The 25,334-nt window shown below is 37.5% G+C and overlaps 1 protein-coding gene and 1 pseudogene across 1 annotated transcript; one reads left to right on the forward strand and one right to left on the reverse strand.

Moving 5' to 3' along the window:
• Positions 1-1,253: 1,253 nt before the first annotated feature.
• LOC132945473 (uncharacterized) lies at positions 1,254-6,422 on the reverse strand. Its single transcript, XM_061015228.1, has one exon. The coding sequence runs from the start codon at positions 6,420-6,422 to the stop codon at positions 1,254-1,256; it is 5,169 nt and encodes a 1,722-aa protein (XP_060871211.1).
• A 7,853-nt stretch (positions 6,423-14,275) lies between these two features.
• Positions 14,276-16,819, forward strand: LOC132945478 (uncharacterized; annotated as a pseudogene).
• The last annotated feature ends 8,515 nt before the right edge of the window (positions 16,820-25,334 follow it).

The raw sequence follows: 25,334 nt of genomic DNA on the forward strand, positions 1-25,334 counted from the left end.
TAATGTTTGAAAAACGACATTTTGAATATTTGTTCTTAGTTGTAATTTTTCCAAAGCATCAAATTTTTCAAAATAAGGCAACAGACTCATTAAAAAATGGTAATCAGGATTATTCGTCATAGTTGAGTCCCTTTTTAGCTCTTCCCTAATAAGATCTAATTTTTGTTGCTCTATTTGCAAAAAAGGATCATAATCTATGTCTTCAACACGTCGTTTCTTACTCTTTTTTTTAATTTTTTTAGTTAGTGATATACACTACAAACAGTTTTAATTTTTCAAAATATTAAATTACAATGATAAATTGATTATTAATAATCAGGGCTCAGGACTTAATGTACTTAAATAAATAAACTTGAAAATATGCACTTACATATGCACGTAAAAATTTCGAAATATGCATTATTGATAAAATATGCAGTATAAACCTGTTTTATATACAGGGTTGTGGTTCAGTACCACGAATAGGTTAGGATGTCACAATGACAAGTATAAAATTTATTAATATGTCTTAATGACAAAGTTGATAATTTATTTTTATCTGTCTTAATGACAATTACATTGATATAACATATTAGGTTTAATAATAAACATGATTTTTAAATTACAATAAAATAAAAAATAAAATACGGACTAACGCACTATGCCTGAGTAAAAGGCCGCGACGACGAACGCACTGACGGGGAATCACGGGGGGTCAAGTCGGACTGGTAAACAGTCGGAACAATGCCGGAATAGCTCCAACTATTGCCCCAATGACTGTGGGCGGCCGATCCAATGCCGGAATTTCTCCAACTATTCGATCACTGGCCGCACCACAACCGTCCGACGAGGTTCCGTCAAAGCTGGGGGAGTCCGTTTACCAGCAAAGCGTAAGTCTGCCCGGGTGGGTCTTACTACAATGCTGGTAAGGGAATGGTTGTTCGTTCGTCGTTCGCACAGCCTTTTATATGTGCGTTGTCGGCGATAACACTGCTCCGGTCCCGTGTTCTGTGACAGACTTGAACAGGTAGGTGCCGTGTTCTGTGACAGAATTGAACCGGAATAGTGTAATCGCCGAAAGTTGCGAATAATAATAATGGTTAAATATGGATATACGATAAGATACGATATTAACAATATTAATAACAATCGTAATAATTAAAATAATAATAATAATAGTATCAATTAAAAATAATAATAGTAATAATAATAATATAGATAAGGTGAGTACAATTTGGCGTAAACATCCTGCCCACCTTAAATGCGTTCAGCGTTTAACAGGTTGGAAGTGGACAGAGTTTCACGATTGGTCTCTTGATGATTCCGGTGCTGGTTTGGACGGTAGCAACTCGAACAATCCCATCTTGGCCGGGGTGCACCTGGAGAATCCGACCAAGTTTCCATAGAAGTGGAGGTGTTGGTTCTCGTATTAGGACCAAGGTATTGGTTTTCAAGTTGTCACTATGGTTTGTCCATTTGCTGCGTCTTTGGAGAGTTTGCAAATACTCGTTTTGCCATCGTTTCCAGAAGTGGACTTGGAGGTCCTTAATTAGTCTCCAACGTTGAAAATGAGATAGAGGAATTTTCTCTAAATTAGGTTCGACAGTGGCTGTACTGGACATAAGAGTGAGAAAGTGACTTGGAGTAAGGGCCTCAAATTCGGATGGATCAGAACTTAGGGCACCCAGTGGACGTGAGTTTAAAGTAGCTTCAATGCGACTCAGCAATGTGCTCAATTCTTCGTATGTTAGTCGTTGCAACCCAAGGGTTCTGTATAACAGTGTTTTGACTGATTTGACCCCAGCCTCCCATAATCCTCCAAAATGTGGTGCGGAAGGGGGGTTAAAATGCCAACTGATATTCCGAGCCGTTAGATATGCCTGACACTGATTCTGATACTCCTTGGAATGGGTGAATTGATCGACGGGCTGTAATAGGTTAGCCGCCCCCTTGAAATTTGTTCCGCAGTCACTGTGTATTTGTTCAATCGGTCCGCGTCTGGAGATGAAACGACAAAACGCCATCAGAAAGGTTTCGGATGACAAATCTGAGGCCACTTCCAAATGTAATGCCTTGGTGGTCATACACACAAATAAACAGATGTATGCTTGACTGGGCACCGTTCGACGTGTTGTAGAGGACTTTAAAATGATTGGGCCGGCATAGTCTACGCCTGTTGTCATAAATGGTTTTATCTGTTGCAGACGATATTTGGGCATGTCACCCATAAAAGGCTGTGGATTGCGTGGGCGCGTCTTGTAGCAAGCAATACAGAGTCTTAATCGGGATCTAATGACTTGGCGACCAGATATTATCCAATACTGTTGTGCAATTATTGTTTGCAGAGTAGTGGCACCGGGATGTTTGTGTTCTTTATGAAAATCATCAATGAGTAGGTTCGTTAGTCGGTGGGAACGTGGCAGAAGTATTGGATGCTTCTGTGCATATGGAATCGGTGCATGATTTAGACGACCACCAACACGTATTATTCCGTGATCATCTCGAAACGGACTGAGTTTTCGTAATTTGCTAGTGTTTGCATAGGAGTAATTACCTGTTTTGTCAAACTCATCCGAAAATGATTGCCCTTGTACTGTTCGAATGATCCGTTGCAAGGCATCTACTTGTTCATGAGGAGACAACTTTATGGTTATTGGTTTAGATTTGGTAAAGATTCTTGAACAGTATGCGACAACATGTATGATTGTAGCGAGTGATGAATATTTATTTAATAGATCTTCGATGACAGTCTGATGTAGTGTGACTACTAGAGTAGTTTTACGTTCTTCCGAATTTGTCGTATCAGGATCGTTGTTGATAACTGTTGGTGGCCATGTATTATGGTCTTGGTAGAGAAATCTGGGACCAGACCACCAGAGTGGATGATGAAGAACCTCAGATGGATAGAGCCCCCTTGAGGCACAGTCAGCAGGGTTGTCATTTGTGGGAACATAACGCCATATAGATGGTGGTGTAAGTTCCTGTAGTTGACTTGTACGATTGGCGACGAATGTTGCCCAACGATGAGGCGATGATTTTATCCAAGACAGAGCGGTGGTTGAGTCAGTCCACGCGTGCATTGTAGTGATGGATATAATTGAAGCGAAAATGTGATGGACTGAATGCAACAATTTTGCAGCAAGTAGCGTTCCGCAAAGTTCCAACCGTGGAATGGTGACGTGTTTAAGTGGAGCTACCTTTGATTTTGCTGTGATGAGGTGACACTGAATCGTGGAACCACTAATACAACGCAGATACACGACTGCAGCATAACCCTTTTCTGAGCTATCGGAAAATGTATGTAACTCATATGTTGGATGCCCATCTATCGTGATTCGACGAGGAATAGTTAATGTTTGTATGCTTTTAAGCTCCTGTTGATATCGCTTCCAAATCGTTAGTATTTGTTCCGGGACGAGATCGTCCCAACCAATTCCAGACGTCCATAGTAATTGCATTACATATTTGGCCAGGAAGGTGACGGGTGCTAAGAAACCCAATGGGTCGAAGATACGTGCCATATCTGATAAGACCGAACGTTTTGTTGTTGTGAGGCTTGGACTATGATAGTGGTACGAAAAGTAGTCCTGTGTAGGGTTCCAATGCATGCCGAGGATCTTGAGTATTGCTTGCCCTTCGTCATCAAATAGTACAGCGGGATCCATAGAGCATTCAGTAGCGGGTACTGCTTGTAAGATGCTGGGTAGATTACTAGCCCACTTCCTTAGTTGGAACTTCCCCTGAGCACACAGAGCTATCACCTGTTGTTGGCAGAACAGGGTCTCCTCTTCTGACTGAGCTCCTGTAAGAATGTCGTCAACAAACATGTCATTCTTCAGCACTTTAGCAGCAATTGGAAACCTTGACTCTTCTATTGTCGCCAGATATTGCATCGTGCGTAGTGCTTGGTGTGGAGCACAAGAGGTGCCATATGTAACCGTACATAGGCGATATTCTTGAATTGGTGAGTCTGGTTCAAAACGCCAAAGTATGCGTAAATAGTCTCGATCGGTTGCATGAATTTGGATTTGTCGGTACATTTGTTTGATATCCGCAGTGAATAAAAACTTGTGTACTCGAGCTCGAATCAGAATGTTGGTAATTTCTTGCTGTAACTTCTGTCCAGTGTACACGCTGGAATTTAATGACTGTCCAGAAGTAGTTCGAGATGAGGCGTCAAAAACTACCCGAAGCTTTGTAGTTTGACTTTCCGGACGCAGGATACAATGATGTGGTATATAATAGCAATAGGGAGTGATTTTATTGCTCTCGGGAACTACTTCCATGTGTTTACTTTCCAAGTAGTCTTGCATGAAATCTGAGTATTTTTTGCCCAAGGTTGGATCTTGAGCCATACGCCTTTCGAGAGCATGAAATCTTCTGAGCGCTCCACCTTTGGAGTCACCTAGTATTGGACGTAAATGTTTAAATGGCAAGGCAACACTAAACCGTCCCGAGGGTAGACGTTTGATTGAAGATGTAAAGATGGTCTCCGCCTGAATTTCATCAGGACTTAGATGTTTTACCTTTGGGAGTTCCTCCATCTCCCAAAACTTTGTTAGCGTTTTTTCTAATGTCGTATTCGTGGTTACTAACAATGAGGTCATTTGGTTGCTGGATGTTGGTGATATTGGACCCATCAAGATCCATCCAAATATCGTTCCGAAAGCGGTCGGTTGTAATGGTTGTCCTGCAATGCGAGTACCAGTCAGTATGGTTGGTGCGACATCTGCCCCGAGTAAGATGTCAACTGGGCCGGGAGTGTGAAATGTTGGGTCAGCTAAATCCAAGTTTTTTACGTGTGACCATGAAGTAGATGAATAACTAGACTGCGGTGTTGCATCAGTAATTTTACTGACAATGAAGACGTCGAGTGGGATGCAAGGCTCAGTTTTCCCTACTGGTGCCAGCTTGATCGATGATATGCCAGACACTGCATTAATTGATGCCCCTGAGAAAGTGTTCACTCTGGCAGAACAGCGGCGTTGAACTAATGACAGTCGATCGGCACATTTTTTGGTAATGAAGCTCACTTGGGATCCTGTATCCAACAGTGCTCGAAAAGTGTAGGTTTCCTTATGGATTGACGAGATATTGACGAGTAAGGTTGATAATAGAATGGATTGTGGTCGTGGATGTACCGCTACCATTGAAATTGGTGAAACAACATCATTTGTTGATGTCTTTTGTTCTGGAAAATGAAGCAATGAATGATGACGTTTACGGCAGGATTTACACGAGCTTTTCGAAGGACATGCTGCAGATGAATGACCGGAGCCCAAACAATTTATGCAAAGATCTAACGTCTTTGTTATTTTGAATCGTTCAGTGGGAGGTTCCTTGAGGAAAACTGAACATTGACGTATTGAATGGACCGTTTTGCATAGCGCACATTTAGTAATGGGCGTCTGTGGAGCTGTTGTAGTTAGAACTTTGGCAACGGGACGATGGCGAGCTTTAGTATTAGAGTTTTTAAATGAAGTTGGTGGTGCCTCATTCGTTGACGTCGAGCTAGACGGGTGGACTTCTGCCGATCGGATGTGAGTGTGTAAAAAATCCACAAATTCGCTGACCTGGGGCGAATAGTTTTCTCCTACCCGTAACTCCCAGCGAGAACGTAACTCATAATCGAGGTGTTGTTCGAATATGTGCACCAGAATTGGCCCCCACTGACGAGTGATAAAATTCAGGTTGTCCAACGCAGCTGTATGTTCTTGAATGATGTTAATCACGTGTTTAATTGATGCGGCGTTGGCAAATGTAACCTTTTGAGGTGCTAAAAGTGCATCCAAATGGATACGTGCCAAATCACGTTTGTTCCCGTACCGACTTCGTAGGATTTTCCACGCACTTTGGTAATTGGCTGAGGTCAACGATAGATGCGATACCAGAGAGAGTGCTTCTCCTTCTAAAGATGTCTTTAAATATTCAAATTTTTCAACGTCCTGGAGTTCTGGAGTATGCGACAAAATTGAATTAAACAGATCTTCAAAGCCTTGGTACTCTTTTAGACTTCCGGAGAAGGTGGGGAATTTCCGTTTCGGTAGTTGATAGATCGACGAGTTTCCAAATTGAGTTGTCTGGTTTTGTGAAATTTCATGTTCTTTAGTTAATGGAATCGTATGTAAGTGAGCCATAGCAATAAGATCGTAATATAGTTGGTCAAATGAATCGCTCAGGGAAGTGCTGCATGTATTGTCAGTGACGTCGATAGGCGATGTCTTTGATCCTACTGCTGTCTCCATAACTTGGATATCTTGATCAACATTGGCACGTAGATCATTTACTTCTAAGAGCATGGTTTCGACCTTTGCCCGTTTGCTTGTACTGGTTTGGTCTGCGAGATATTCATTGGTTGCCTGTGTGAACCTCGTAATGCGGCCGAGTGCTCGAACCACTCGAGCTTTGGCGTCGAGGTATTTTATAGACTCTGGCATGACCATCTTGATGTGAGTTTATGGTAGACTTATGATAAGGTCTAGGTTTGTTTTGTTTAATCCGGCTCGAAGGACCAATGTTTTATATACAGGGTTGTGGTTCAGTACCACGAATAGGTTAGGATGTCACAATGACAAGTATAAAATTTATTAATATGTCTTAATGACAAAGTTGATAATTTATTTTTATCTGTCTTAATGACAATTACATTGATATAACATATTAGGTTTAATAATAAACATGATTTTTAAATTACAATAAAATAAAAAATAAAATACGGACTAACGCACTATGCCTGAGTAAAAGGCCGCGACGACGAACGCACTGACGGGGAATCACGGGGGGTCAAGTCGGACTGGTAAACAGTCGGAACAATGCCGGAATAGCTCCAACTATTGCCCCAATGACTGTGGGCGGCCGATCCAATGCCGGAATTTCTCCAACTATTCGATCACTGGCCGCACCACAACCGTCCGACGAGGTTCCGTCAAAGCTGGGGGAGTCCGTTTACCAGCAAAGCGTAAGTCTGCCCGGGTGGGTCTTACTACAATGCTGGTAAGGGAATGGTTGTTCGTTCGTCGTTCGCACAGCCTTTTATATGTGCGTTGTCGGCGATAACACTGCTCCGGTCCCGTGTTCTGTGACAGACTTGAACAGGTAGGTGCCGTGTTCTGTGACAGAATTGAACCGGAATAGTGTAATCGCCGAAAGTTGCGAATAATAATAATGGTTAAATATGGATATACGATAAGATACGATATTAACAATATTAATAACAATCGTAATAATTAAAATAATAATAATAATAGTATCAATTAAAAATAATAATAGTAATAATAATAATATAGATAAGGTGAGTACAATTTGGCGTAAACAAAACCTATACATCTTAATAATATGCAATTACAGAAAAAAATACCAAAATATGCAAGTATATGCGACAACAATTTTTAAATTTTGAAATCTAGACATCACAAAACAAATTTGTATCGAAGTCGATTCTTTTCATTTATTTTCCGAACAAATATACAAATGCATTAAGTACCGAGCCCTGTTAATAATTGATAGTTGGAATATATTATTTTATATATATATATAAACGCAATTTGAGCACGTGCATGAAAGTTGGTGTTTGTGTGTTATTGTTTGTAGGATGAATAACATATAATTATTGAATTTACAACAACAACAATAATATCAGTATACCATATTCCCATTTAGTTTTAACACACAATAGAAATTTAATCTTAAAATCCATTAATTATATATGTAAATTATCTTGTAAAAAAGGTTTCGTTGTATGTAGTTGATAAACAAACATCTAAATTTAAGAATATGATCCATATGACCTATCTATTATAAAAATGCAAACTCATTTGCCCATTTGTAAACTGATTTTTCGAACACATGGTGCTTTTAAAATGAATAATTTTATGCGATTATTAACAGTTGACAACGCTCATAATTCAAGACGTCTTGTAAAATAATCAACGCAACGCGCACAGCGCATCGCTAACGCTCAACGCTCAAGGTCAGTGTACACAGCTCCGATAAAATTACCGTGTTTGATTTATTTTGGTCAACGCTCGCCGCTCACCGCGCAACGCTCTTGAATGTGCACGCGGCCTTAGTCTTCTGTACATGTCCTTCGACTTCTTGCTTGTGGCCTCGATATGGTCCCAGTAACTCCTCCTGGGATCTAGGGTCACGCCCAAATATTTAGTAGTGGCTGACGACATAATTCTGCTAGCGTCTGGTGCTGACCAAAAGGCTACTGAATATCCTAGTTTGAGGCCACCTTTGATGGATAGCAATTGGCTTTTGTTGGCCGAGAACTCCAGCGCAAAGTCCGTAGCCCAGCTTGTCAGCAGGTCACGTGACCTCTCGATGCGTTTAAAGGCTGTGGCTTGCCTGGCAGCTCCGACCATTAACAAAATGTCGTCTGCGTATGTAATAATTTTTGTTGTGGCGGCCTTGGCTGAGCTATATATAAGCGTGATAGCCACTTTCCACAGCGTGGCCCCCGACTGTGATCCCTGCAGGCAGCCCCGTTCTAGCTTTTTAGTGTAGTGCACGCCTTCGAGCTCAAAGTCCGCCCACCTGTTAGTCAGGTAAGAGCTAATGATCCGCAGTGTATTGAGTTATGCGCCTAGCGTGCTCAGCTGTTTTAGCATAAGTGACCACTTGACATTATCGAAGGCACCTGTTATGTCAAGAAAGGTCCCAAAAACGTGCCTGGCCTTAGATGCATCAACCCATTTGTACAGCTCGTTAATGGCTGTTGACGTCGATTTACCTACCGTGAACCCATGTTGTTCTACAAACGAGTTTAGACTTGTCTCTTTGTCAATAGCCTGGATGATGATTGACTCAAGAGCTTTGGCAAGTATTGGTAGGAGGCTTATCGGTCTATAGGATTTGATATTGCCCGGCTTGGGTATAATAACCAGCTTCCATGGCTCAGGAAACTTCCCTTCTGTGATACACCTGCTGAACAGGCTGTTGATCGGCCCGCCGAGTACCTGGGAGGCCTTCCTGAGCATGCCAGCTGTTATTCCATCGATACCCAGAGCACTGGAGGGCTTTATTCGCCAAATAGCTGCTTTGATAGCAGTCGAGTCAGGTATTTCTTGGTTTTTCCAGAGGACCATGATATTGCAAGTCGCCAACGAGGGGACGAATGTGCTGAGAATGAGTCCTGCTGTTTCCCGGCAGTCTGCCATGTTGGTGCCGTCGGGGCGTGAAGCGGGTTCGGAATAAAGCTATGTTTACTGTCGTTCTTGGCCAATTAAAAGGCCCTGCCCCACGTCTTTACATTGATTTCGTTAGTCGATTTTTCCAACCGACCATTTTCTGTGTGCGTATCTCTGCTAGAAAGTTATTCCGCTGGTCTATTATACGATCTCAGACCTTGGCGTCTGGCTCGGATCAGCTCATGGTCGAGAGTTCTGGGGACCACTAGATGTTTTTGCCCATCGTGCTCTTGGCCCTACATTTACCAATCGACCGATTGGCCGCTAAAGCCAAGGCGCGATCAATGCCTGCTGCCATGACTTTGATGTCGGTTTCCATGATGCCGCCGACTTTGACAGAGAGCGTGCTACGGAACAAGTCCCAATCCGCCGTGCGGACATTAAACCGGGGGGAGGTTACACTCGTGGGATGTGTTCTTTTTATAGCTAACTCAAAGCTTAGCACCCTGTGGTCACTATCAGTGGCATCACTGACATCCCAGTTGACTATAAGGTCATTGATGTCCATCGTTTGCATTGTAACATCTATGTTAGAGGTGCCCATCCCCTCGCGGTGGTAAGTGTTCATTTTGCCGCTAACATTATGGACTGAGAGGTCGTATTTACAGATAAGCTCCTCTACAATTCTGCCTCGTTTGTTACGAACAGGTGCGTGCCATCGCTTGGAGTGCCCGTTGGTGTCCGCGCATATGAGTACTCGTTTCTCACTGTTAAGGATCTGGTCCAATCTTTCGGTATGTAGGATAGTAGGGATATTAAACTTGAAATATGAGGACACCAGGACTATAAAGTCCTCGGGTCCCGGGCCGTACGTGGCTCTGATGGCGATTGTGTTATTTGAATTGTATGAACTTAGATTGATCGCCTGGAGTCGATCCGAGAGGACGATAATCACCGCGCCCGAGTCCTTGCCAAGGTGAATCTCTCTACAGTTTTGTACGAGAGGCTCCTGTAGTAGAGCGAAGTCAGTTAGATGGGATCTACACCACTCCCTTAGCTGGTGGCTTGCTAACCTATCTTTATTTAAATTGTGGTGGACGATTTTAACGGATTTGTTGGTACTCATTCGAACGATTTAAAAGCAAAGTCCGTTCGCCGGAGAAGTGTCCTTAGGGCGGCCATATTGGCAGGGCAGTTGGCCGAGGACGCTTTATGACTACTGCTTTTGAAATTGGAGCATTTGACGGACTGCGATTCACATTCTCTCGAATCATGGTTGCCAGCACAGTTTCGACAAACTGTTGTCTCCGCTCGACACGTTTTATACCTTTGGCACTTATAACATCGGGGGAATCTATTGTGAATTTTCATTTTGCACTTGGTGAGGGGCAGTTTGCCTTCTAGTTTGCTAAAGGTTTTGGGCGGGATTCGATCACCCAGTCTACCATGATCCTGTCTCGATGACCGGTTTTAAAAACGGGATGTATACTTTTAACGTCCTCTTCTGTGAGGCCTAAGTGAGCGTTCTGATTACCCAAGTTCCATGCCAAAACATCAGCTTCAAGCAATCTGTCGACACCTTTGACAATTATTCTCGGGAGAGCAGGCTTTCTCTCATTGAATTTGCCCGTTCTTCTGAGCGCATCGGGTGTTTCCGGATCTTCCGGGAACAGAACAATACCGGTTTTGCTGCACGAGATGCGGACTTTTGGGCAGCTGATTTTCTGTTCGACAAATTTGCGGATATCAGTACATGTGTCAGGCCTACCAACGACCTCGAAGCGAAAACCAGCCGTGGTGCCCCTAGCTTTAGCATTCGACTTGTATTTTTGCTTAGGCGCTTCCTGGAATCTTTGGGCTTGGGTGTACTGTTTATGGGAGGGTACAGTGAGTAATAGTATTCTCTCTTTACCCTTGGTTATTTAGCCCTGGCTTTACGGGTCTGACTCGACGGGCTTATGACTTGGGTGGCATCTTGGTCTCTCACCATGTATTCGATGGAAGGACTCCTTTTCGATCTCGTGGGGGGGGGGGGGTTGCCTGACGGACTGGGAGCAGGTTCCGTTGTTTTGCGGACTTTGTTTGTGAGGCACTTGTCATTTTCTATTACAAGAGACCTATATTTTTCTATCAACAAACCAATGTCGCCTTAAAGATCATTCATCAGGTGTCGTGATTCAGGGAGTTGAGCACGCTGTTCCGACCACCAGCTGACAATCTTGAAACCTGCCATTCCAAGACGTCTGGACCTGATAAGCAGCTCATCAAGCTTTTGATTCAGCATATCAGACCTCCGCCTGCCAAAAGTTCTTTTACCATATCTTCGATAATACATCGCGTTTCTGAGACCACCAGCTCTATGGTATCACAGTGATCGTCAATGTTCTTTGTGTGAGTATCTTCTAAATTGGTTGGGGTAATGCTGCTGTCGCTTTCGGCATCCTGTTTCCTTTTCTTCCCCGTGGTCAAAGGGGAAGAAAATTGCAGGTTGTCGGTTTTTCCCCCGACTTTAGGTCTGACGGTCGTGCCTTCGACTAGATCGTAGCCTTTATCGTCATTAATGAGGATAGAGTCAAGGTTTTTATTATTTAGGTGGGTGCCTGGAGGCTTGTCAGAAATGGTCAGGTTGATCTCGCCCGAGGGCACGTCAGCCAGGCTGCGCGGCACTGGCCGTTGATGAAATACGAATTGGCCCCCTCCAAATCCGTGGGCCCGTGCCTCCACGGAGGGTGAATTTACCATTATAGGCTTATCACTAGGGGTAGTTCTGTTTTGGTTCGTATTCATCGTTTGGTTTGTGGGTGCATTTTTTGACCTATCCACCAAGCTCAGCCCTGTTCCCTCTGGCCCGCGCCGGGCTTTGCACGGGTTGCATCCGTTTGTCGCCTGGTCAGGTCTGTCCATGTCGGTGCCTGGCGCTTACGACCGGAGTTGCCAACCTCCGGAAGATCCTCTCCACGCCGGACAGCGGTCAATGAAGTCTACGTCCAAGCCCGACCGCCCGTGAACCAGTTAAGGTCCCTGAGCGGTCGCCCCAGTTAAGGGTTGACGCCTGAGCGCCCGTCTGCGACGACCATCTTACCCTGAGGCCGGGTTACGATCGCAACGCCTGCCAGTCGAACGACACTGCAGGACAACTAAACCAGTGAGGTATAGGCCGCCGCTTGCGAGCGCACGGCTTGGCGCCACGTCACAGCTCACGCTACACCTGGGGTCCGCCACAACTGGTTTAACGGACCCGATTTTGAAGGCCTCTTAGCAACCGGGCGGGGTCGCCGCAACAAAGTGGACCTTCCTCGACCCCGATTTTCGTTGACAGTACTGAACGCTGTCTGCGATTCGACGCAGTCGAGTAGCCTACCCTTATAACTACGGCGAACCTCATTCGAGGTGACTGACCTTCTAGACACCCAAAACAATACGGAGGCTATATGATTTGCATAAACGTCCGAAATATTTGAATTTTTACGTGATTTGGCGTTTTCGACGGCAGTAAAAAACTTTGACAGCTATCCGGTTAACTCATCCACCGGTTAGCTAATCCACCATTCTTATCAAAAATCCACTATCCTTATCATAATTCCACTTTTCTTATCACAAATCCGCTATTCTTATCATTAATCCAAATATCCTTATTACTAATTGATATACAATGGATGGAGCTATGTGTGTGCTTCTCGTGTACCGATCTGTGTACAACATAACCCCCCACCACCCATTTAATGTCAAGGTACTACGAGTTATTGCGCATGCATTGCGCCTATGCCGCTTTACATTTCATCCCCACCACCCATTTAATTTCAAGGAACAACGAGTTATTACGCATGCGTTTCGACAACAATCACTATAAAATAACTAATAAGTGGGGGGTTATGTTGAACACAGCAAATGATAAAAGTAGCTCCATCCATTGTATATGATCTAAGTTTTTATCACAAATCAACTACAGGACACCGACGACCGGACCACAAGACCGCTGTAGCTTCCGACATCAAAAACACTCATGACTATCTCCGGGTGTTTTAGGGGTCTCCCCCAGCGACGCTCGGAGAGCAAGTCTAAAACTATAAAGCAGAGACCCGTGTGGCGCCCCCGTGTCGATTTTTTGTACTGCTATAGAGGATAATGGAAGGATAACGGATCTCTTTTGTGGCTCTCAATCAACATTTTTGAGACGGCCAATGAAAAAACTCGATGGGTAGTCTCCCAGGCCTCTGCTTTGTAATATTATACATCACAAAAAAAAGGTATATTTACGAACAACTTTGTATTTATATTTAAAGATAAAAACTTATATATTTTATTGATTAGTTTATTTATTAATCTATTAATATAAATAATTTAGTTTATGTATGAAGATATCAATCTTTACCCCCTTTGAGGACATGCTGCGTCCTCGTTCGGACCTTATTCGCGTTCCCCGCTAAATTTACAGGCCGCGCGCGGTCGTACTTTGTTCCCGGAGGGCCCGCCGCGGCGGAGATAACGTACAAACCAAGTGCCGCCGTCGCGCGTGTTTATCGATAATTTTTTAGAAAAGTCGTGTTTTACCACTTTTCGTCGCAAAGGTATTACTATATACAGGCATAAATACATGCGTCGAATTTTTTGATTTAATAAACTGCGTTATTATTATAATATATTTGACTGCCTTTGAAGTGTGATCCACCGTCGAATGACGTTAAACCGTAGGTATTGGTGTTAAATAAGTAACACGTAGATTACGTATACTATGATTACCGATTTATTAAATTAGACACTTGTTGTAACAATATATATAATGCTTTTATAAGTTGATATTAATACTAAATATTTCAATTAAACACAAAAGAATTAATGGATATATAATTAATGTAATGAATCTATATAAATACTGACACTGAGAGAGGTTCTGATTAAAACTATATGAGGCTCTGTAATAAACTATAAAAGATGATCTGACCAGTAACGCGGGTGTTACTCACTCTTTCGACCTTAAGGTACGGTTTCCAAGGCACGGCTAGCCGCGGCGGCCGATCCCGGCGACAAGCCGTCGCGATCAGCCGCCGAAGTCTGATTGGTTTCCTAGACATACAAATCGCCGCGGCTCTAAACATAATATCACTATTTGTTTAGTCGTTCTTCGCATTTTGTTGTGTAAAGACGTATATTTTAAGTGTTAAACCATGTCCGATTTAATGTGCGTTTTTAATAATAACAAAATGATTATTGATTTGCTTGAAGAAGAGGAGGAAGAAGATAATTTATTTTTACGTAATTATTTAAATCCAAATAAAAGGAAACCAACTAAGGTTTTATTTAATAATTGTGTGTCTGAAGGTTATTTTGAAATTTTGATAAATAGACATTTATTTGAAAATGAAACAAAATTTCGAGAGTTTTTTCGCATCAATCACAACCAGTTTAATTTCATATTATCTTTAGTTGAATTCGATCTTACGAAACAACCTTCAAATAGAGTGAAAACCCCCATTTCTGCAGCAGAAAAGTTGGCGATTACCTTGAGGTATGTGTACATTTGTTTAAAAATAATATGTATAGGCTAATAATAAATTAATACGTAATATTTGTGTAGATACAGTCGATTCCGCTTTATTGGGACACATTGGTTGCATGTTATTTTGTCCCAATAAAGCGGTTGTCCCAATAATCCGAAATGAAAAAAAAAACATATACATTTATTGAAAAACTGATTTTTTATGTTTTTATTATTACAAATACATATTAGTTATTACAATAACACAATTATAGAACATTTTTAATTATACAAAAAGAAAAACATAGTACATATTATGTATAACCTAAATATTTATAAAAGTAGGTTGGTTTTACGATTGTTTTTTAACGGCTGATACGGTAGGTAGCAAACACGTGTATGTGTGGCAAGATTTTTAACTACTATGAACCGTGGTTTTTTTTGTCAGTCCCACTTGCGTTCACACAACACAGTATAGTTATTCTGTCCATAGCTTTTTTTGATCCAGCTATCGATTCGTGTTTAAAACACAGAGAACCATCTGGAGTTGCACGATAGTACAATCCTGTTTCATCTGCGTTATAAATATCATCGAGAGAAAATTTTGAAAGAATCTGTGGTCATTTTGTAAATTTCCATTCATCGGCATACTCTGAATTTGCACTAGCTTTTTCACCATGTGATCTTTTAAATTTTATGTCGTGTCTTACTTTCCATCTAGATAACCAACCGTCGGTGGCTTTGAATTCGTCATTACCAAGTTTCCTTGCAAGGTCTTCGGATTTAGCTTTTAATATAGGACCCGACACTTGAACGCCCCGACTAGTAGCCAGTGTAAACCATTGTGTAAGTGTCTCGTCTACATCTGCATCTTTACCCTCTCGTTTCCTTTTCCGCGTTGTTACTTGGCTAAGAGCTTGTTCTCGCAAAAACTGTTCTTGTAGTTGAATTCGCGCGATTGTTGATTTTGATACTCCTAAAATTTCCGAAAGACGACGAGTACTACAGCCTGGTGGCTGTAATTTAATTTTGTCTAGAATATCTAATTTTTGCGCAAGCGATAAATCTTTACGTATACGAGACATCGTTACTGCACGCGACAAACGCGACTAATGCACTAAATAACATTTAACACACATCACATTTGAACATACGATAAGATAAAATGTATATAATTTAATCTAAAATCGATTACGCGAGTCGTTCGCGATTGTCGGACTATTGATCTATTAATATTTAATATTATACTCGATAAAAATGTCCCAATTATCCAGATTCGCGGCCCAGATAAGCGGCGTACTTTTACATTACAAGTATACATTTGTTTTTGTAATTTTAGAATTGTCCCGATTAAGCGGTTGTCCTTATTAACCGGTGTCTCTATTAAACGGAATCGACTGTATATGGCTACTGGTGAATCTTTTCGTTCATTGTCATTTGGTTTTCGTGTTTGTCACAGCTATATAATCAAAATTGTTCAACAAACATTGGCCGTTTTGAAAACAAAATTAGTTCCAATTTTTATACCTAATCCAAGTACTATCGATTTCAAATCCAAAACTGCAGAATTTAGTTGCAAATGGAATTTCCCTAACTGCATCCTTGCAATTGATGGCAAACATATACGGATACGTAGTCCAAACAATTCTGGATCTTTATTTTACAATTATAAGGATTTTTTTCCATAGTTTTACTCGCTATGGTTGATGCTAACTATAAATTTATAGTAGTTGACATAGGTTCCTATGGAAAGGAAGGCGATAGTGGAATTTTTCTGAAGTCTGTTATGGGTAAACAAGTATTAAATGGATCGTTTGGTTTTCCCGAAGATTGTGTATTACCTGGGTCTGACATAGTCGTACCCCATGTGATTGTTGGTGATGAGGCTTTCCGATTGCATCACCATATTATGAAGCCATATACAAAACAAGCAAGTAGAAACAATGTAACGAAGAAAACATTCAACTACAGACTCAGTCGTGCAAGACGAGTAACCGAAAACGCTTTCGGTTTACTGAGTCAAATTTTTAGGGTGTTTTACCATCCAATTAATATTGAAACATCAACCTGTGATAATCTGATTTGGGTAGCTTGTTGTCTACATAATATGCTAAGAGATGGTTATTTGGAAAAACACAGACGGCCATTTTATGACTATGATAAAGACCAATCGACACCAACGGATAACATGTTATCATTATCGGAGATGCGAATATTGAAGGTTTTGAAGTAAGAGAACTTTTCAAAACATACTTCAGTCGTGAAGGATCAGTACCATGGGGATTTTAATAACTACTTTGTATTATAAATTGGATCTGTATTCACGCAACAACTGTTGTTTATGTAATAAGTTTATCTTTAATTGTTATAAATATCTACTTCATATAAAAACAAATTTATAAGATAACAAAATAAAAAATATTTTTTTAAATTTTACAATATTTTGTATAAGTTATTATTTAAGTTATATTTAAACATTTTTAATAATATTATAAAAAAACTGTTTTTTTTCTGGTCATTAAAGCCTTGAGAGTTGTCTGGTGCTAACGATGTACTGGGTGTAGAGGTCTGAATATAATTATCATCAAATACTTGTTGGGGTGAGGTACCGTGTGAATACTTTTCCTCGAGTTCACTCACCAGTGTTAATGCTCTTAGTTTTGCCTCTATTATACCTTGTCGTGGTAATTTTTTTATTGTTATGGCTAAACTTTTAAAAAATAAATCAATCTCATCCTCACATTTTTTAGCATTTAAAATTTCTTCGTTTTGATTTTGAATTTTTTCAATTAATTTTGTACGTTCTGCTGTTCTTTTTGCCAATATTACCGTCATATTATCTTTTTTTGACCTTATACGCTGTCCAGCATAAGAGAATCCTTCGGTCATATTATTTGAAGTTTCTTCTTCTTGTATAACTCCAATTGATTCTTCGTCCTCTTCACGTAAGCTAATTTCATCATGCATAGTCGCATTTGTTGAAGAACTAAATATTTAAAAATAAAATTACAGTATTATTTGGTTAAAAACGATTGACGTGTAAACTCGGCCCGAATAAAAATATTCGTATGTAATATGTTCTAATAATATTTTTGAGAACCATTTAGCATTACCCAGAGGAAACCACGAGGTGTCATCACCACCATTTTCATTTTCATATTATTATTCATAGTATGAAATTCGTTATATAAATGTGTAAAAATTGAAGTAATTAAAAAATATAAGTAAAATGGGTAAAAATATAAGTAAAACTGTAATGTAATAACTAATAATATAGGTTATAATATAAATTTATGTTTTTATGTAAAAAGCCTTGTGTTTGACGTATTCACTCACCGATATCTCCAATATCTCCTTATTTTTGTATTTTGTAAGTGTTTTTTCTAGTAATTCTTTTTTTTTTTTTAGTTTTTGTGTTTTGAAATTGAAATGGTGCATTTAGGCTATTGATTTTAATGTACGTTTCTGTTTGTACTTCTTTTAATTTTGTAATTACAGAAAATATATTCGGGTGAGTTGAATTGAAACTGGAATTAAAATGCGCATGAAATGATTCACATGCATTAGTTGTTAAATACGTATCAACTAATGCACAGGCCCACACATCAGGTGGAAAAATAGCATCTTCTCCTACGTATGTATCGACTAAATAATCCGCGAATTTAGTAACTCGATTATCATCAGGTTTCGATTCCATTAAGGTTAATGAAAAATTTCTGAAACATTTTCCGGCTCTAGGAACACTAATCCATAACAATTAATCAACCATTTGCTTATTTCCGAATCTTTTGTTTTGTAGTCTACACTCAATCCATTTTGTTGTATATTCCTATACCAAGCTTGTGTTATGTGGAATCAGCATCCATATATTTTAATGTTTGGCCAAATAAAATTACAAGCGTGATGGATGGCTTTTTCAAAATCGCTGATAATGGATATTGGTTTAAAATCACATTGAAACGGATGTGTTTTAAACAAGAAATATATGTATCTGTAGTTTTCCCAGCCAATAAACAAAAAACAAGCGGTATGTAATGACCATTTATATGACCATGTATTGTAAACATCTGTTTAAAAAACTTGGCACAATATGAAAAAGTTCCGTCAACATATATATATTTTGATGTGCAAAGCGTTTTTAAATTTGTGTCACAGCTAAAAATGATTATTTTTTCTTGTCTATCATTAATTAATAAAAAATTTGTATTTCTATTTGTAAATATTTCCATACTTTCTAATACCTCGTGTACTTCTTCGATTGATTTCGGTAGTGTGGGCATTAACTTTCTTCTGGCGTTGTACATATTCCTCTTAACATACCGAATATCACTTACTTGCAGATCTTGCGCGTCAGGTACATTATTTACTGCACTACAAAAAATTTTATTTGGTTTAGTGCAGATATCCTCAGTTGCTTTGCGTTTTGTCACGGCGGTAACACATTGTCGTTGCAAAACTTGGTCCTTGACAGGTTCGTGTTTATGATCATCATTTTTCTCCGTAATATTATTACTTATTCCAAACGTTTTTAAAAACGCTGTACAATTGCGGTTTATACATCGCCACTTTATTTCACCTGAAGCTAACGGACGAGTTACTTTAGAATATTTAAAATATCTAAAACAAAAAGTGGTTTTCCACGCTGGGACTCAACTATGCATGCCATCGTCACGGTTGTGTACACACTACTGAAACGTCGTAAAAATGAAATTTTAACATTCGTCAAGAACAAATTGTTCATGATAAGATATAGTTAAGTACGTTATTTATTATTTGCAGAATATTATCGGGCCGAGTTTACAATCTACCTATTTTATTATCTTAAATTCCCAAGCAGAGTTTACAATCGACCTATTTTATTACCTGTAATTTCCGGTTCGAGTTTACAACAAAAAAGGTAACCACGGGCCCAGTTTACATTTGCCCGTATCGTTGATGTATTTGTAAATAAGTATTAATTACCTGTTCATAATAAGAACCCACAGCGCTCGAGCATACAGCTGGCGTGCGGTGTCAGCTGAGCGTGCGGTGTCAACGACAATGGTCTGAGTGGGGCCACGATTAAAAATATATCTATATATACGAGACCGCCCGGTTCGTTCTTATTCTCATTGATTTTATAATATTATAATATTATAATATTAGATCAATGTTATTCTGAACAGATGTAGTATAAAAGAATTATGTTATTAAATTGTAGGTACAATTTTATTGATATTTGTAGAATAAAAAATTAAAATATTGAAAAGTATTAATAATTAAATAAAAAAGTATACATTAAACACTAAATGCTAGTATAAAAAAAACATGAAATTTATTTTTCAAGTCATTGATTTTTAAAATAACACACTTAAACTTAAATACCTAATTATGCCATGTATAAAAAGTAAAAAATAATAATATACCTATAGGTATGTAAATCAAACAATCAATAGAGGTACCTAGTCAATTGTTTTTAAAAATATACACGCAAACTTAAATAAATAATCTAACCTAAGGCAAGTTATACCATTGATTATATATTAGCCCACCCTTACAAAGTAAAATATAAATGTTATAAACAAAATGCATATTATTTTTATGTATAATAACTGTCAGATACTTAATAACATTTATTGAATATAATAATATAATGTATTGTATAAAAATAAGCTTTAAGTATCTTATTTTAAGTTAGGTATCTAAATGTGACTTAAAATTTTTAATTTTTTAATTTTCGCTAATTTTGATGTTGTTGCATAAAGTTTAGTTTTTTAAATATTTTACAAATCAAAAGTTGTTCTATAATATAATGTAATGTAATGTAAGTTCAACACATTCGGCATTAATTTCAACCCATGCGTTTTATTTTCTCATTACTTTGTATTTTGTTGGTTAAATTATTCCTGATTTTTTTTTTTATGTTTCACGTTGTTAAAATTGTTTTCAAAAATATTTAAAATATTATCGATTATATCATTAAATATTTTTGCCGGTGACCTAAGTCCTCTGTTAAATTATGAATAATTTTTGTTTATAATAAGTATTTGATTCTTATCATTTAAATCTTTCTCTGTAATCAATATTGTAAACAATATTCACAATTAAATTTTTGATACATTTTAATGCTAAATATCCAGCGAAACATGTCACCGAATAATCTGCTAAAACTGTATCTATTGAACTGCATTCTGAATTCGTATCTGACGATTGATCATTTTCGATGTTAATTATCTGTTCTCCTTCCAGAAAAATCGTCACGTCTCGTTTTTTGTTTGGGAATCGATATTTTCAATAATATTTTCACAATTACCCCTTTAGAAGTGGATAATGAAAATATACATGTACTTCTAAATGACGTTATAATCGTTCTCGCTGTAAGGTTCTTATTGTAGCCACCTTTTTGTCGAAAAATACTAAATAATTTTTCTAGTTCGTCCTGGTTTAACCGATTATTTAATATAAAACTGATTTCATTGTTATTAGATTTTTCTTCCTCAAAAGTTATCGTTTGTATAATGCCTTTAAAACATTGAGGTTAGTCATTTTGCCTTTTTTAATTTTTTGTAAATCAATAAAATATTTTATAGCTTCATTGAAACTGAATCGACCATGGAGCTGGTAAGTTAATATTTTGTAGCTTTAAAAAGTTGTAGGCTGTTGGGGATTTGTAGAACAAAGTCAAAGCCAGATTTTTTTCTTCTAGTGTTCAAGGTATTTGCTTATTTCTAAGTTGCATTGTTACTATTGATCTAGCATGTTTTGATCGAAATTGATGTGAATACATAAGACTTCGTAATGTGTTCCGAGTCTTAAATCGTGTTACACGTTGTTTTAATTTACAAACTTGGATATTTTTATTACGTAGTTTAATTTTTTGTTGATCTATTTTTAATTTTAACTTTTTTTTCTTGGTGTATCATCTTCATCCGCGTAAATCAACCTTTTTGAATTTGGTGTTGGCATATCTATTAAGTCATTTATAATTTTTCTTTTAGGGGTATCTGTAATAGAAGATGGGCTTGGAAACATAAGCTCAGTCATTTCATTTCTTGATCTTCCGTACGTTTTAGTCGGAGGTAATGGTTTGTTGATATTGTCTACATCTTTATCGCCTATATATATTATTTTAACATGTTTTATTTTACAGTCATCATTCTTACCCAAAAAATAAGATAAAATGTATGAGAAATCGTTTAGAAATATATGTTTTTGTATTATTGCAATTATTTTAAAGGTAGGTATTTTTCATCATTTGCGTAAGTGTAATTTATCATTGTCGTTGGACGTGGAACTTACCATACTACGATGTAGCCATGTAGGTCATAAATATATAGAAGATGTGACAACAGTAGTACATTAGCTATAATACTATATAATTCAGTGTTTGGAAAGAACGTCATATTATTATATATATTATTATTACTACGGGTAAAATGATTTCCTACTACTTTTGGTATGGAAGTACGGATTTCTATTGCAGGCATACATAACTGATTTGCAAGCTCTTTCAAAAATCTTCGGCATCGGTCAGTTGAGTTAAATCTTTGATTGTGTTCTATGTACCTATATGTAATCTACACCTCGTTTTGTTTGATTATAATATTTAATATTTAGATTTTTAAGAATGCATCAAATTCTTCTTCAGTAAATGGTTTGAATGTTTTTGTTGGTGGTCATGGCCGATTAATTACTGGAAATTTGTCCGTTAGTTTTTTGTTGTAATTCTTCTGTAACTTGTTGTCCTTTCTTTTGGTTTCTCTGAAGATTATGTCACACATTTCTTTTATCATGATAGATTTGAATATCTCTTTTGCTGTAAATAATGCAGCGGAACTTGATGATCCAGGTTTTTGAAGCAAAATATTACGAGAACTTGTTTGAGCTTGAGGAAATGGTGCATCATACCACTGAGTACCATGTCTACCAAATCTGGGCATAATATCAATAGATTCGTCTTCGTTCCTCTCATCTGAATCAAATTCTTCATCGTGATTGATAACATGCTCTATATCTGCATCTGATTCTTCATTCTCAATAGCTGCTAGTTTGGGACAATATTCTTCTTCATCAGATGCGTGATAAATTTCAGCTTCAGAATCAGATTCCGACAATACTTCTCTTATTTCATCAGAAGGTAATCTTAAAAAAATATAAAATGTATATTGTGCATAATATTATATCAAATAGCATTGTTATATTGTACATATTATGATATTTTAGAATTAAAATTATTCATATCAATATACATATATTATATTATATATATTTTTTATTTTTGTTAAACAAATTATAGGAATTTATTTACATTTCAAACAAAACAATAAAACTGAATTAGGTATAAAATAATATAAAACAATTGAGAAACGACATGAGTCAATTTTTTAAAACTTGGATAATTGATAAAAAGTGTAAATTTAAATAATTCTAAAAAAAAATTATTATTTAAAAATGAATCCTTGTAGAAATATATTATGCACTGATTATATAAAATTTGTGTATATAAATAATATGATGTTTTTTTATTATTGACTTTCAAAGTTTTCTGACTCATACGTTTTTCCATTCAATGTAAATATAGCAAACAAACACATTGTTTTAATGTATAGAAAATTACTTTATTTTAGATTATAGGTCATATTATCACAATAGTTAATTGATAAATTATTGATACATAAAAAATTATTTTACTATATTTTTATATTTTTACATAAATTCTGAATTTATTTTTCAATTGTTCACCAGTGCAAAACTTCATTTCAAAAATAATTATTTGTTTTAAAAGGAGCTATTTAAGATGCTGAATTTTTTATATCCTTCATTTTATTTGAATTTATTGGTAAAATATCTTTATAATTTTCTGTTGGTAGTTCAATTTTATTTGTTCCGGGCAGTGTTAACCAGAAAGTATGTTTATTGGTGCTCTTAATAATTTCACTAGTAATTGTTACCATTCCCCTCTTATAAATGTAGTGGTGAAAAAATGATACATTGAAAAATACTTTTTTGTCACGTGGAACTGATCTTTTTGAAGATTCTACCGAATTGCATGTTTTCTTAAAATATTTATTCCACCATGATTTAAAATCAAAAATGTCTAATGTTATAAGTTGGACTTTGAACTTGTTTTTATTACTAGACTGAATTATTAACTTGAGATATTCACGTAGTGTATAAATTCTATCAATTTTTCTTAAAGTACGTTTTATCACACCAAAATCTCTATCACAATCTAAGAAAGAATGCCCTCGTATAGGAAAATAATGTTCTACTACTTCGAACCGACCCGTATCAACTAAAGCTTGACAAAATCGCACAACAGTATTATTTTTATTTTGTTCAGGAAAATTGTCAGAAAATAATCTTAATTCTTTCACTTCTGATGGAACACATTGTTGAAAATATGTAAGCAAAAAAGTACACACTTCATTAGGGTTTTTATACGTTTCGCCTTCGTGATATAAAAAATATTTAATCTTAAAATTACTGATTTAAAAATAAACACGTTAATGTTTATTTATTGTTGAGTGTAAAAACGACACGAGTCATTGACTAAAGCCATTTTTGCTTTCAACCATATCTTTTGATAGTAATCTTATAGGTAAAAAAGTTATGACTGAAGTCGTTTTTCCACTCAACACATGAAAACAGATGATTAGCATGTGTAACTCATAAATAAATAACCTTCAACACATGACATTTTCTGGATTAAGTAGATTAGATAACTAATGAAGGATTTAATATTTAAATTCAAATACAAGTTTTGGAGAGGCTAAGCCCCTCCAAGTCACCCCCCCCCCCCCACCCCCACCAATAAAGTATATAATATCTAAAACCGTGGTTATTATTTCGTGGTTGTATTTTTTCGGAACAACTGATATTCGTAGCAATATTTTCGGAGTAATATCGTTATCGGAATAATGATTGTTAGTGGTATCGTAATTTTCATCCGTCATATTCGGAGCAAACGATATTCGTAGTATTCGTAGTATTCGGAGTGGTACTATAATCGGAGTAATCACTTTTCGTGGCTATGGTGTTATCTCGTATGCGAGGGCCCCCGTAGATCACGTAACTTTTCGATTCAAACCGTATGCCGTGTGATAACATTTTTCTGATGGGTCGTTGCCCGTTGGGCAACCATACCACCTTAAGAGGACGTTATACCCGCATGTGTTGTCTCCGTCTTACAAGTGCGTAACATAGCAAATTTTACGCTCAGCAAAACACGTGTAGCTCCGTTAATTAAAAAATTAGAGTGAATTGACCTCTTGTAAAATGGTAAGATTATTATCTAGGCAACCTCGTGGGCTTTTTAGTATATTTTAATTTTAAAGCGAATTATGAGTATTTTAAGATGTACAAAAAATTTTCAATTTTAAAATACTCATAACTCGCGTTAAAATTAAAATATAATAAAAAGCCCATGAGGTTGCCTAGATAATAATCTTACCTTTAGATTTTACAAGAGGTCAATTCTCTCTAAATTGTATACTAACAGAGCTACACGTGTTCTGCTGAGCGTAAATTTTCTATGTTACGCACTTGTAAGACGGAGACAACACATGCAGGTATAACGTCCTCTTAAATCGTGAAACTGAATGACCGTCTCCGCTCAGAATCGTTTTTTATCGTATTCATTCGAAATAATGATTTAGGTACCATTGATTGAGATTTAAAATATCCAATGATGAGTTCATTCAAAACCTACTGTACAGCAGAGCGAATTCCCTGGTTTCATTATTTACTTTATTAATTGTTTAACTAAT

The sequence above is a fragment of the Metopolophium dirhodum genome, chromosome 1 (genome assembly GCF_019925205.1).
Source record: "Metopolophium dirhodum isolate CAU chromosome 1, ASM1992520v1, whole genome shotgun sequence".
In the NCBI taxonomy this organism is placed as follows: Eukaryota; Metazoa; Arthropoda; class Insecta; order Hemiptera; family Aphididae; genus Metopolophium; species Metopolophium dirhodum.